Here is a 14,500-nt window from a genome sequence, read left to right on the forward strand (position 1 = left end):
AATTGGTCACAACAGCAACCGAGACAAAAATCTGTGTTTCCTGTGTGGGGTCATTGGCGCTGACGGGGGCAAAGCCAGGGCAGCACAAAGGCCCTGCTGGGAATAAACGTGGTACAGTCACAACGCACTTACAATGCCAGACGGCGAACAACCCGCAAGTACCTCCCACACACAATGACTCCCAGAGGCGTGACATGGGCGAGAGCCCAGGCACCGAGAGCCGGCCCTGCACCTTACACACGAAATGCAAAAACCGGCCAAACTACAACATCGGGGCACAAGGGGGGTCCGGGGCGACTGGTGACCACTGGTTTCTTGTTCTGCGTGATGGCTACACGGATGTGCTCAGTCTGGACAAAATTCACTTATGCTATGTGCACACTTTTCTGGATGTACATCACCCTTCAATACAATGTTCAGGCATTTCAAAACAAAATAAAACTAAAAGCCTGCTGGGGTGAGGAGTTACAAACAGGGGCAGAGAACAGGACAGCCGACTTCAGCACTATTCCTCCCACCCTCCTCCTCCAAACAGCCCTGATTAGTGCGTCCTAACACATGGAAACGATCTGATCCCTAGCAGTCCCTCAACCTTGCGGACCCAACAGAACACGCGGGGAGCTTGTAACACCCCCATGCCCGTGCTGCAGCCCAGCCCGTTAGGCCCGAGTCTCTGGCCCAGGGACTGGGGCATCAGTCACTTGTAACTTCCTGGTGATTCCAATACACAAATCACTAACCTCTAAAAGAAAGAAAGAAAAAAAAGAAAAGTGCTCTGTATGCTTGTTAAAAACCAGCAAGGAAGACTTAATGCAAGATTGCAGCAGGGGACAGTGAACTCAACTCTGAATACAGGGCGGCTGGGGGGTTATAGCCACAGGGCAGGGAGAGGGAGCCAGCGGATGGGAAATTACGAAGAGGAGCTTGGTTAGGTTTTTGAAGGGTAGAAGACGATGCCACCCCGAAATATGACTAGGAGTTCAGATCATACCACCCCGAAATGTACCACCTCGGTATACTGACTATTCTGAGCTGTGTAGACGCGGGGAGAGGTTTGTCTGAACTCCCCTTCTGCCTAAACACATCCTCCCAAAGGAACTCAGCCGTCAGAGACCCCCTCCCGGGAGCGCACCGCCCAGGGAAGACGGGCTCAGACCCGGAGGGACTAGAAGTGATAACACACCCGTTGTCACACGGTCCTTCCGCCCGTCTGTCCTCTTAGGGACCGTTCATCTCCCCTAAGAACCACTCATCTCCTCCCCCTTCCCCTTCAGACGGCGTTTAGCCTGAATTCTAGGCCACCTGGGAGTCACCACGTTCCCGGGCGTCTCCCTCAGGTCCGTGAGGCGGACGCGTCCGCAGACTCGCTCTCCGGCCTTCTCTTAGGGGCTCGGCCGAGACCACAGAGCACGGCGTGCGGGGCCGTCCCCGCTGCTCCCCGACATCCTCGCGGGCAGGAAGACTCGGCCGGAGGCCCAGCACTCACGGCCCCACGTGGGCCTGGGCGCTCCGGGAGCCCACCCACACGCCCACGGGTGAGGACCCCAACCCCGCCGGCGACAGCCTCGAGCCACGCCCCACCGGGCTCCTCTATGGCCCTCGCTAAGGCGCTCTAGCGTCCGCGCAGCTCTCGACGACTCCTTCCGGCCCATACCGGAAGTGGCGCCGCGTACCCCGGAAGCGCCCCGGCAGGGGCTGCGGGAGTGGCGGCGCGATGGCGGCTGCGGCGGTGTCGGAGGCCTGGCCGGAGCTGGAGCTGGCGGAGCGGGAGCGGCGGCGGGAGCTGCTGCTGACCGGGCCCGGGCTGGAGCAGCGGGTGCGCGCGGCGGGCGGGCGGCTGCCGCCGCGGCTCTTCACGCTGCCGCTGCTGCACTACCTGGAGGTGAGCGGCTGCGGCAGCCTGCGCGAGCCGGGCCCGGGCCTGGCTCAGGGCCTCCCGCAGCTGCACAGCCTCGTGCTGCGGCGCAACGCGCTGGGGCCCGGCCTGAGCCCTGAGCTCGGCCCGCTGCCCGCGCTGCGCGTGCTCGACCTGTCAGGCAACGCGCTGGAGGCGCTGCCTCCGGGCCAGGGCCTCGGCCCCGCCGAGCCGCCGGCCTTCCCGCAGCTGCAGAGCCTCAACCTCAGTGGCAACCGGCTGCGCGAGCTGCCCGCCGACCTGGCGCGCTGCGCGCCGCGCCTGCAGACCCTCAACCTCACCGGCAACCGCCTGGACGCCTTCCCCGCCGCGCTCTTCCGCCCCGGCGCGCTGCCGCTGCTCAGCGAACTGGCGGCCGCCGACAACTGCCTCCGGGAGCTCAGCCCCGAAATCGCCCACCTGGCCTCGCTCAAGGTCAGCGGTCAGCGGGGCGGGCGGGGCGGGCCCTGTGGTAGCCACGGACGGGGGTCTCCTCCCGGTGCCGAGCCGTCCCAACTCGGCCGGGAAGGGCCACCGCAGCGTCGGTATCTCTGAGAAGCCGGCCCACCCCCGGGTCCCCTCGCAGTAGCCTGGCCTCCGTCCTCGGGTGGTCCTCTCGGCTCGCCCCGCACACTCTGCTCACAACTGGGCTTTAACATGCAACACACTGTTTCGTAATCGTGGACTAACTGGGCTTCCCGCTCAGGTCGGACGCAGGTCAACAGCAGGGACGGGTGTCTAAATTTTTGCATCTCCAAATGTTTGTGAAAAGACTGGGTGAGCCCTGTACGTGAGGCCACCCAGGCAGGACGTGGAGATGTGAAATGACTGGAATTTGCGTAAGGCCGCGCGTATGATTTCACATGTGATAGTTCACTTGACCCCAACAACGGCTTGCCAAGGCAGGGGTGGTTATTCCTGTCTTACAGAAGGCCGGAAGGGGTTGCCAAAAGTACATAGCAAATAGGTTGGGGTTTTGTCTAGGCTTTCTTGTCCAGGGACTGCTTGTTTATTTTATTCATCCGGGGACCCCAGGTCCCAACAGAATGCTCGACTCGGAACAAGGGCCCAGTAAGTCTGTTGAGGAAGAGACTAGAGGACAGGAGTTGCTGTGACCATGGCCTAAATCCAGTCTAGAGGCTCCTGTCCTTAAAGAGGCAGGCCTCTGTTTCTTCCTCCTCATTGCCATCCTTTTATACAGACTTTTTTTTACATATACAGCAGGTTCTTATTATCTATTTTATAGATATTAGTGTATATATGTCAATCCCCAGTATCCCAATTCATCCCACCCACCCACCCACCCCCGCTTTCCCCCCTTGGTGTCCATATGTTTGTTCTCTACATCTGTGTCTATTTCTGCCTTGCACATCGGTTCATCTGTACCATTTTTCTAGTTTCCACATACATGCATTAACATACGATATTAGTTTTTCTCTTTCTGACATTTACGTCACTCTGTATGATAGTCTCTAGATCCATCCACGTCTCTACAAATGACCCAATTTCGTTCCTTTTTATGGCTGAGTAATATTCCATTGTATATATGTACCACATCTTGTTTATCCATTCCTCTGTTGATGGGCATTTGGGTTGCTTCCATGACCTGGCTATTGTAAACAGTGCTGCAGTGAACATTGGGGTATGTGTGTCTTTTTGAATTATGGTTTTCTCAGGGTACATGCCCAGTAGTGGGATTGCTGGGTCGTATGGTAGTTCTGTTTTTAGTTTTTTAAGGAACCTGCGTACTGTTTTCCATAGTGGCTGTACCAATTCACGTTCCCATCAACAGTGCAAGAGGGTTCCCTTTTCTCCACACCCTCTCCAGCATTTGTTGTTTGTAGATTTTCTGATGATGCCTATTCTAACTGGTGTGAGGTGATACCTCATTGTAGTTTTGATTTGCATTTCTCTAATAATTAGTGATGTTGAGCAGCTTTTCATGTGCTTCTTGGCCATCTGTATGTCTTCTTTGGAGAAATGTCTATTTAGGTCTTCTGCCCATTTTTTTTTTATTGGGTTGTTTGTTTTTTTAATATTGAGCTGCATGAGCTGTTTATATATTTTGGAGATTAATCCTTTGTCCGTTGATTCGTTTGCAAATATTTTTTCCCATTCTGAGAGTTGCTTTTTCGTCTTGTTTGTAGTATCCTTTGCTTTGCAAAAGATTTTAAGTTTCATTAGGTCCCATTTGTTTATTTTTGTTTTTATTTCCATTACTCTAGGAGGTGGATCAAAAAAGATCTTGCTGTGATTTATGTCAAAGAGTGTTCTTTCTATGTTTTCCTCTGAGAGTTTTATAGTGTCTGGTCTTAAATTTAGGTCTCTAATCCATTTTGAGTTTATTTTTGTGTATGGTGTTAGGGAGTGTTCTAATTTAATTCTTTTACATGTAGCTGTCCAATTTTCCCAGCACCACTTACTGAAGAGACTGTCTTTTCCCCATTGTATATCCTTGCCTCCTTTGTCATAGCTTAGTTGACTGTAGGTGTGTGGGTTTATCTCTGGGCTTTCTGTCCTGTTCCATTGATCTGTATTTCTGTTTTTGTGCCAGTACCATACTGTCTTGATTACTGTAGCTTTGTAGTATAGTCTGAAGTCAGGGAGCCTGATCCCTCCAGCTCCGTTTTTTCCCCTCAAGATTCCTTTGGCTATTCTGGGTCTTTTATGTCTCCATACAAATTTTAAGATTTTTTGTTCTAGTTCTGTAAAAAAAAAAAAAAAATGCCATTGGTGGTTTGATAGGGATTGCATTGAATCTGTAGGTTGCTTTGGGTAGTATAGTCATTTTCACAATATTGATTCTTCTAATCCAAGAACATGGTATATCTCTCCATCTGTTTGTGTCTTCTTTGATTTCTTTCATCAGTGTCTTATAGTTTTCTGAGTACAGGTCTTTTATTTCCTTAGGTAGGTTTATTCCTGGGTGTTTTATTCTTTTTGTTGGAATGGTGAATGGGATTGTTTCCTTAATTTCTCTTTCTGGTCTTTCACTGTTAGTGTATAGGAGTGCAAGAGATTTCTGTGCATTAATTTTGTATCCTGCAGCTTTACCAAATTCATTGATGAGCTCTAGTAGTTTTCTGATGACATCTTTAGGATTCTCTATGTATAGTATCATGTCATCTGCAACAGTGACAGTTTTACTTGTTCTTTTCCAATTTGTATTCCTTTTATTTCTTTTTCTTCTCTGATTGCCGTGGCTAGGACTTCCAAAACTATGTTGAGTAATAGCGGCGAGAGTGGACATCCTTGTCTTGTTCCTGATCTTAGAGGAAATACTTTCAGTTTTTCACCATTGAAAATGATGTTTGCTGTGGGTCTGTTGTATATGGCCTTTATGATGTTGAGGTAGGTTCCCAACGCAGACTTTTTTAAAACAATAAAACGTGTGTGCAGTTTAGCAACTGACCTCTTTGCAGCGGGAATTACTCTTAAGATGTTGCTAACTCATTTTACAGATGTCTTTACGTCAGGGTGTATCTGTGTGCGTGGGTACGTGTGTGTGTGTTTATAGTTAAGAGAAGCAGGAGGCCACCCTGCAGAGTGACATGCGCTAGCTGGCATTTCCAGGAAGAAGCTGTGGGCGCCGACTCCTGGGATGCTGGTCCCAGGGCTGTAGCTTCCCTTCAGGGCTGTGGTGTGACACATGATATTCGCCCTTTCTACTCCATCACCCATCTCATCCGTCTCTTGGTTTCCCAGAAGGTAGAGGTACCAAATGTGTAGCTTGACGTCGCGTCGTGTGCGTCGTGTGCGTGTGACGTCGCGTCGTGTGCGTCGTGTGAGCGTGACGTCGCGTCGTGTGCGTCGTGTGAGCGTAACGTCGCGTCGTGTGCGTCGTGTGAGCGTAACGTCGCGTCGTGTGAGCGTGACGTCGCGTCGTGTGCGTCGTGTGCGTGTGATGTCGCGTCGTGTGCGTGTGACGTCGCGTCGTGTGCGTCGTGTGAGCGTGACGTCGCGTCGTGTGCGTCGTGTGAGTGTGACGTCGCGTCGTGTGCGTCGTGTGAGCGTGACGTCGCGTCGTGTGCGTCGTGTGCGCGTGACGTCGCGTCGTGTGCGCGTGACGTCGCGTCGTGTGCGCGTGACGTCGCGTCGTGTGCGTCGTGTGCGCGTGACGTCGCGTCGTGTGCGTCGTGTGAGCGTGACGTCGCGTCGTGTGCGCGTGACGTCACGTCGTGTGCGCGTGACGTCGCGTCGTGTGCGCGTGACGTCGCGTCGTGTGCGTCGTGTGAGTGTGACGTCGCGTCGTGTGCGTGGTGTGCGCGTGACGTCGCGTCGTGTGCGTCGTGTGCGTGTGACGTCGCGTCGTGTGCGTCGTGTGAGTGTGATGTCGCGTCGTGTGCGTCATGTGAGTGTGACGTCGCGTCGTGTGCGTCGTGTGAGTGTGACGTCGCGTCGTGTGAGTGTACAGTTTTTATCTTTCTCTTCACATCTGTAACGCCTTAGCAGTGTTCAAGTTCGGGTTTTGTTTTGTTTTGTTAACGTTCTTAGTACCTCTGGGTGCCCGCCCAGTGAAGTAGCCTTTATTGTGTCCGGAACACCCTCATTCAGGTGAAGAGAACGTCTTGCTTGCTCAATCCCCCCTCGCCCGGTCCATCACGTTCCCCATTTTTAGACTTCCATCGATCTCTTTCACATGAAGAGACCTGTTTCTTGGAGAGTGTCATGTCAGAGCTACTTGGAACCCCTTTTGGACTCAGATGTCCTTTGGGGGCCTTTCCTAAAATGATGCCTTCACAAGGAACGGCTGCTGGAACTGGGTGAAGCAGCATCGCTCCACACCCTGGCGCTCCGAGGACAGAGGTGTTCTCTGTCCTTCCTGTGAGGTGGGGGCACAGCGGGAGTCGGACAGCTGCGCTGGGAACCAGAAAGTGTGGGTTCAGCTCAGTGTCTTGTAGCGGCGCCCTGGGCTCCTGCCCATCTCCTCCCCTCTGAGGATGACCACGGTGCCATGAAGAAAGCACGGTGATGGCACTGGTGCAGGTCCTCTGCAGCCGCATCACCGCGCCAAGGCTGTGGCTTAACACAGCGGTCGTTTTGTTTGCTCACGGTTCTTCACTGTGGGCCAGCCCAGCTGGACTGTTGCTGCCTTGCCGTTGATCACTCGTGTGGCTGCGGTCAGCTGCCGTGGGTTCAGGGCCAGGCTCAGCTGGCGTGGCTGGCGTGGCTGACTCCTCTCTCCACGTCATCTTGGGACGTCTCCCGTCCCCGCCGGGTAGTCTGACCTCTCACATGGCGGCTCAGGGCTCCTTGGAGCACAAGGGCAGGAGCTGCCAGGCCTTCCTGAGGCACAGACCTGGACCTAGCAGCCCGCCACATCCACTGCCACCTGCTGATTCAGTAAGTGGAGCTCAGTGCGGAGTTGTGGGAGATGCCACACAAGGAGGCGAATACCTGGAGGCGTGGTTCTGTAGGGGCCCCCAAGGTGACAGCACACAGGCCCCTGCTTGTCCCACTTACCTCCCAGTCGGGAGACAGCACGAGAGCTTCTTGGTGCCCACTCCCCTGGGAGCCGTGAAGGGCGGACACTCTGCCCCACTGCAGCTGCCGGGGACACGGAAGCTGAAGGGAGAGCTGTCCTTTCCCTCCCCAGTTACCTCTGCCTGGAGCGCCAGCTTCACCACTGTCCAGACCTCAGACCCACTCAGCTGGGCTTCTCCCCACTGGGCTTCTGTTACCCATGGGGTTCAGCCACAGGATGCCCCCATTGTAAGTGACCATTACCCAGGCCCACGGCACTGCCACCGGGGACTGCTGGAGGGACGGGCAGGCCAGATGTGCCCCCAGATTTATGAACTGTTCCGGGACAGCACGTTCATCAGCTGAAGGGCCACGGCACTCAGGGTTTCTCCCAGCCCTGCCAGGAGTTGTGCCCTCTCATGTCGTCTGGCGTCGCTCATTTATGGGACTCCTCCCGTAATCACGTTTCACAGAGAAGTGGAACTTTGCCCATGAAACCTTTGTCCAGTGACGAAAAACTGATTAAAAAAATCCTTCCATCTTATTTTCTCAGTTGCTGTTGGAGATGGTGGGTTCAGGTCCCCTCGGCCTGGTCACCATCAACTGGAACAGAGGGGTCCTTCCACACCCCCAGGGGTAGAGTGTGTGTCTGTAGGGTCTAACAACCAGGGATTTAGGGTCCCTTCCCCGCAGCTCGGCCCAGCAGTCGAGTCACAGTCTAGGGTCAGAGGCTGGCCCTGCCTGGCCGGTGTCACTATTGTGTTACCTACAGGGAGGGAGTGCCTGGGTGTCTTCTGGGCAGGTGCCTGGAGGCCCCTCCATGTGCACTCAATTCACTTCATTCTCCTTTCGGCGATTGTGGGTTTCCCGCCCCCGCCCCCTGCCCTGCGCAGTTTTACGCCATCCAGACATCACTTCAGCCGCAGGCTCTCCCTCCGGCACTCACGCTCCGGCCATGAAACCTGTGGACTCCACTCCCCATTGGACCTGCGGCTCTGCGTGCCTGGCGGCGGGTGGCGTGTCCTGCTGTGGGGTCCGCTTTGAACTCGTCGGTGATCTCCCTGTCTCTGCTGGACATGGCACCCCCAGAGCCCTGTTGGCTGCCTGCCCTTGCTCCCCGTTTGTCTCCCGCAGGGCCCCGGGGCAGGTCCTGGGCTGCTGTCTGTGGCACTGGCTGCTGCCACTGCCCTCTGCTCCGAAATGCCCAGTGTTTGGCGATCGTTGCCCCTGACAGACCCCCGCCCCAGTACCCCCGCACCTGTCTTCCGAGGAGACCACCTCAGCAGGCTGCTGGCCTGACACTGCTCTGGTCGGGGCTGGGGGCCCCCCTCCCCCACTCTTGCCGGCCCTTCCTCTGCTGCTCTTTGTGGGTCTCTTCCTCGTGGAGGCACAGACCTTCCACCGCGGCGGCTGTGTTTTCACGCTGCAGTGAGAGTTGCCAGTGGAGTTCACGCTCTTGAGACTCCAAGCTGGGTGTGCAGGTCCAAACCCGACCTTGAAATGCCAGCCCTGGTCTGCTGTTCACAGCCTGCCAGTGGGCGGGGGCCTGGTTCTTCTGGCCCAGGCCAGGCTGAGTGTGCACACAGGGTTACCTGGTCTAGGCGGCCCCTGCCCGTCCTCCCGTCCAGGTGCGTTCTGACACCTGGGCGTGTCCTGGGGGAGCAGCTCCGCAGCCCTGGGCTCAGCACTGCTGATGTTGCCAGTCAGCAGTGAGTGAGGAGGCCAGCAGACCCCAGGCTGAGGTGCAGGGGGCACCGCCAAGTCCTGTGCACGGGTGGGGGTGTGTGTGCGTGAGCATGGGGGGGGCAGGACACAGAGAAGCCTGGAAGGGCCACGTTTCAGTCCATCTACCCGCCTGTCCAGTCTCGCCTGAGAGCAGGGAGAGGCCTGGAGAGGCACCAAACGGTGACAGGTGTGTGACGTCCGGTTAACCCACAGCCCGCATGACCACTGAGTGCTTGGTCCCCAGTGGTGACTGGAGACCGTGTCAGGCTCACTTTCTCTTTCTCCATTTCTGGGTCGACTGCAGGATCAAAGTCTGCTCTGCAGTTGCTCCCTCCCTCCTGAGCCTCCGGTCCTGCCGCGTGGAGGTTCCTCTGTCACCCTCTGTCGGGCACCCACCTGCCACACCCCTCCTCCACCCTGGTTCTTCCGGCCTCGCAGCAGCCTGACTGCTGAGCCAGAGTTTCCTTCATAACCGGGGTTTGTGAAGCTCCCTTAAAACCACCCTCTGTGCCAGCCACAGCAGACAGCATCTCGTGGATAGTCAGGGCCCCTGCCCCCCTCCCAGCTGATGACAGATCTGCCACCCGCTGCGGCCCAGCTGTGGTCATTCGGGGCCGAGGTGTCCCCATCAGGACCAGGACTCCTCGCTGGCCACGCTGCTGTGGGTGCTGCTCCCTGAGTGTGAGGAGGGGCCTGCCCGAGCGCTCCCAGGTCTGCAGCCCCTGGGGAGGCCCCTGCCGCCCGTCACTGCCTCGCTGTCCAAATGCCAGTCCCCTGTGCTTACTCCCACCAAGCCAGATTATAGGGTTTCTCCCCAGGCTCCATGTCAGGTCCAAGCGAAGCCGAGCGGGGCCCATCCAGAGCTTGCCACGGGCCCTGGAGGAGAACGAGGAAGAAGCCGTTTACTTGCAGGGCTGCGTGCCGCCTGGGCCTCCTGGGAGGGGCCCTGTCCTCCTTACCACCAGCCGAGTCCCTCCCACGGCACAGGACCCTACCTTCTGCCCACCACGTGAGGTGGCCACTTGGCCCGTTTCCACCGCGTCAGCGACACTGATGGCAGCCTCAGTAGTAGTCACAGAAGGTTCCTTTTCACGGGCCACAGGGTTTCACCAACCTCCTTACGGCGCAGGAGCAGTAGCCCCCGCTCCCTCCTCCCGCGTCACCGCCAAGGGCCCAGGACTGTCCCAGCATTGACGCTGATTCGCTGTCTGTCACGCACGCAGGATACGAGAGCGCGAGAGCATCGTGCTGGTTACTCTTGCTCTGTTCTTGCTTTTTTGCTCATTTAATTAAAGACGTCTCAGCGCTGCTTTGTGGGGAACCTGTTTCTCATGTAAAGTCCTTATTTGTTTATAACCAGACATTCCCCGCGTTCCTTGTTGTCTTTTTTCCCTCTAACCTAACCATCGATGGGAAATTCTGCCGTGGTTGTTACTACAGGGACACGGTGGTCAAGCAGCACAAGCAAGACCAGCACTTCATAGAGGTGACTGGCAGTCCACTCGCGCCTCTCCTCCGAGGAGCCCGGGTCACTGCATCCGTGCTGGGCACTGGGCTGGGGGAGAGGCGTGGGGCTGAGGCGGGGCAGGCGGCAGGAGGGCGGGTCCCGGGGGTCTGATGCGTCCCGGTCTCCCTCACAGACGCTGGACCTGTCCAACAACCAGCTGAGTGAGATCCCAGCAGAGCTGGCCGACTGCCCCAGGCTCAAGGACATCAACTTCCGGGGGAACAGGCTGCGGGACAAGCGCCTGGAGAAGATGGTCAGCGGCTGCCAGACCAGGTCCATCTTGGAGTACCTGCGCGCCGGGGGCCGCGGGGGCTGCCGGAGCCGGGGCAAGGCCGAGGGCCCCGACAGGGAGGAGGCGCGGAGGAAGCGGCGGGAGCGGAGGAAGAGGGAGTGCGGCGAGGGCGAGGAGGCGTGGGTGGACGAGGCCAGCCGGCTGCTGCTGCGGGTCCTGCACGTGGCCGAGAACCCGGCCCCACTGACGGTCAGGGTGAGCCCCGGGGTCGGAGACGTGCGGCCTTTCATCGTGGGCGCCGTGGTGCGGGGCATGGACCTGCAGCCCGGGAACGCGCTCAAGCGCTTCCTCTCTTCCCAGGTGGGTGCCCGCGGCCGCGATGGGGGCGGGGAGGACGGGCCGTGGGCGGGGCGACCACCGCTCCTGCCGAGCTCCTCGGCCGGCCCGGGTCGGGTGGGGCGGGGAGGGGACCCGGCGCAGTTAAAATCGTCAGCTCTTGCCAACGTGTTCTTGGGTGACTTGTTTAGTTTTTGTGAAGTTTCAGCTAGACAAACTTAGAGTTTGTTCTTCTGTGAAGTCTGCCCAGCTTTTAAAGCAAAAAGCACATCCTTGCACGTGGGCAGCCCCGAGCGTGGCCTGCGGGGCTGAGGCTGTACGCGCCTGCGGGGAGGAAGCCAAGCCAGGAGCTCGGAACTGGAAGATCAGTGCTTTGGAGGAAACGCTTGCTGGGGTTGTGTTTCTTTCGAAGTCACACTTCTGTTTATTCAGTCATCAATTTTAGCTCGAGATGGGTTCTTTGAAGTCTCAAGCATTGCACAGTAGAGTTAGGGCGAGAAGAAATTCTGCTGATAAGCAGACACCAGCTTTCCAGCGGAGGTTCCACGAAATAAATACTTGGCTGGGGAGGCTGCTCCGGGGGGGCTGGGGTGGCGGGGCTTGCCCTCCGGCCTTGGCATACTGAGCTCTGCCTGCCCTTGAACTTGTATTGCAGACAAAGCTGCACGAGGACCTTTGTGAGAAGAGGACGGTGGCCACCATCGCAACCCACGACCTCAGCGCCATCCGGGGGCCCCTGCTGTATGCCGCCCGCCCCCCAGAAGACCTCAGGGTGAGGCCACGCATCCCGGTGTTTGCAGTTTGAGTGTTCCTTGTGTGTTTTTCAAAAAATACACGTGCAGGTGGTTGAGTCAGAGCATTTTGGATAGAATCTGACCCTTTTCTGCTCCCAGCAGGAACATAAAATAAAACAGGTTGTGCTGACAGTTACTTTCAAAAGTAAACTCATCAAAGGAGGTGGTGATTTGAAAGTGGTTTCCTTCACCTGCTCGCTAACTTTTAACCAGAAATTGTGGTTTATATCCCAGTTGCAAACCCCCTGATCTGGGGTTGACCACAGTGTAAGTTCTGCCAAGGCCCCACTCCTGGTCTCTCGGGTTCCGCATGAGGCACCTCGGGCTCCCGGCGGAGGAGTGTTCCCAGGGGGCTGGCTCCGGCTGCTGGCCCCATCTCTTCCCTCAGCCTCCTCAGAGCCACAGGCGTGGAGCCCCGGCTGTGCATTAGGCGGGTTTCAGATTCAGCCCCCGGGGTGACCTCTGAAGGCACAGTATATCTGCACGTGACATGGGGACAGCCTCTATCCTCAGCCCGCTGGACGTCCGCCTGGAGGACTGTCAGCTCTCAGAAGCCTCCCGCTGGGACCCCCAGCGACAGGCCAACGTGCGGTATCCACCCTGTAGATCGTCCCCTTGGGGCGCCGGGAAGTCAAGGCCAAGGACCTGGTGCGGCAGCTGCAGCTGGAGGCGGAGGAGCACAGGAAGCAGAAGAAGAGGCAGAACGTGTCGGGCCTGCACAGGTGGGGCCCCTTTCATCAGCCTGTGCCGTTGCGGGCGCTCCCGCAGCTGCCCAAACTCAGGAGACCTCCCCAGCGTTCGTTCACTCTCCTCTCGGGTTCTTGGCGGTGGGGGGGGGGGGGGGGAGGATCCATCGTAGCCCCATGTCGCGTGGCTTCAGAGAAGCAGGTGCCAGGAGTGCAGGCCTTGTGTTGTCTCAGAGGGGGGCCCTCGGCATGCCCACCAGGTGCGCAGGGAGAGCGCGCCACGGATGAGGGGCAGCCAGGCCTGCTGCGCTTGATCCAGGTCAGGCTCGGCTGGCTCGGGCGCCGAGGAGGCCCTGCGAACATCTCCTCTGAATTTGCTTGTGTCACGTGCCCTTGACCTGACACCTACGGTGTCCAGAGAACTGCGATTCGTCCACTCGCCTTTAGGTGTGTTTCCACAGCTGTGCCTGTTATCGGTATTTCTTCTCACCCAGGTACCTTCACCTGCTGGATGGGAAGGAGCATTACCCGTGCCTCGTGGATGCAAACGGCGACGTGATTTCTTTCCCGCCCATAACAAACAGCGAGAAGACAAAGGTGGGCGGTGCCAGCGTCTGGCACCTTTGAGACCACATCACGTGTCGCGTTCACGCGTGTGGCGGTGTGTGCTCGCTGCTGCCCATGACTCGCCACGTGTGCCGCACCCCGGTGTGTGTCTCCCCTCAGGCGGGCGACAGTCCAGATTTGTGTGACACCGTCTTACAGGGTTTTCTGCAGATTAGACCTTGCAGTTGCTGGGGTCTGCTTGTGATAACTTGATTCTTTCCTGAAATCTTTCTAATTTCTGTTGAAGATTAAGAAAACCACTTGTGACCTGTTTCTGGAAGTGACGAGCGCCACCAGCCTGCAGATTTGCAAGGACATCATGGACGCCCTCATCCTGGTGAGCGTCCGGCCCTGCCCATCCTGCCCACCGAGGCTCTGGCCCCGCGGGACAGACGGCGCGTCCGCTGCCCTTTGCCATCTGGGTGACGGCAGCCTGTCTTCCCTGGGTTGCCTCTAATCTCTCGGTTGAAAAGATATTTTTCATTTGCAGAAAATGGCAGAAATCAACAAGTACACTTTGGAAAACAAAGACGAAGGTTCCCTCTCCGACCACGAAGCCGATGCCATTCCTGGACAAGTCCCGGGCCCCAGGGCGACTCCCGGTGCTGAGCAGGCTGGGAGCGCCCCGCTGGTGGTGGAGCAGGTCCGGGTGGTGGATGAGGAGGGCCACCTGAAGGTGGTGTATCCGTCCAAGACGGACCTGGACCTCGCCGCCGCCCACGTGACTGTGCTCCGCTGATGGCCGGGCCACTGCCTCAGGCTCCCAGGGAGGCACTGTCAGCTGCACTGGCTCTGCAGGGCTTTCGTGTGGTGATATTAAATTATTCCTTCACCTCGGTAGTTTTTAAGATATATGCATTCTCTGTTCAGTTTTCCAGTCGATTCTGTCGTAGGGGGTGCCACGTTGACATGCGCTGAAGTCATTTCACCTTTACAGCACCGAATTGACTCTGCCAGTGCTTTTAATGAAATCACTTGAATATTGGAACTAACTGCTCAAAGGGTTCTGAAATCATGTAGCCACACAGCAAATCACTGTATTCACAGGGGGAAAGGACACTATAATTGGTGTGAATATTTAGTTCTAAGTTGAGAAGCTGAACAACATGCATTTTGCTGAGCTGCACAGTTATTTTTCTACAATACAATATCTTTTAAAGTCCTACGGTTCCAGCAGTGCAGCTTAGAAATGTGGGATGTCATGGTTTCCAGTTATTGTAAACCGTAATCTTTTTATAAAAACATTTTTTAACGTGA

General features: G+C 56.8%; 1 protein-coding gene across 1 annotated transcript; it reads left to right on the forward strand.

The window, feature by feature from the left end:
• Nucleotides 1-1,694: 1,694 nt before the first annotated feature.
• Nucleotides 1,695-14,500, forward strand: LRRC47 (leucine rich repeat containing 47). Its single transcript, XM_030880580.2, has 7 exons — nucleotides 1,695-2,329; nucleotides 10,723-11,181; nucleotides 11,813-11,929; nucleotides 12,558-12,673; nucleotides 13,132-13,234; nucleotides 13,491-13,580; nucleotides 13,734-14,500. Exons 1-7 carry the CDS (start codon nucleotides 1,715-1,717, stop codon nucleotides 13,980-13,982), a joined length of 1,749 nt encoding a protein of 582 aa, XP_030736440.1. The 5' UTR covers nucleotides 1,695-1,714; the 3' UTR covers nucleotides 13,983-14,500.

The sequence above is a fragment of the Globicephala melas genome, chromosome 1 (assembly GCF_963455315.2).
Source record: "Globicephala melas chromosome 1, mGloMel1.2, whole genome shotgun sequence".
Taxonomy (NCBI): domain Eukaryota; kingdom Metazoa; phylum Chordata; class Mammalia; order Artiodactyla; family Delphinidae; genus Globicephala; species Globicephala melas.

What these genes read in the sequence shown, in the direction of transcription:
- LRRC47 (XM_030880580.2), top strand. Translation starts at nt 1,715, where the DNA reads ATGGCGGCTGCGGCGGTGTCGGAGGCCTGGCCGGAGCTGGAGCTGGCG. An exon ending in CCCACCTGGCCTCGCTCAAG is followed by an intron (nt 2,330 to 10,722) that starts GTCAGCGGTCAG and finishes TCTCCCTCACAG; the next exon opens with ACGCTGGACCTGTCCAACAA. An exon ending in CAAACAGCGAGAAGACAAAG is followed by an intron (nt 13,235 to 13,490) that starts GTGGGCGGTGCC and finishes TTTCTGTTGAAG; the next exon opens with ATTAAGAAAACCACTTGTGA.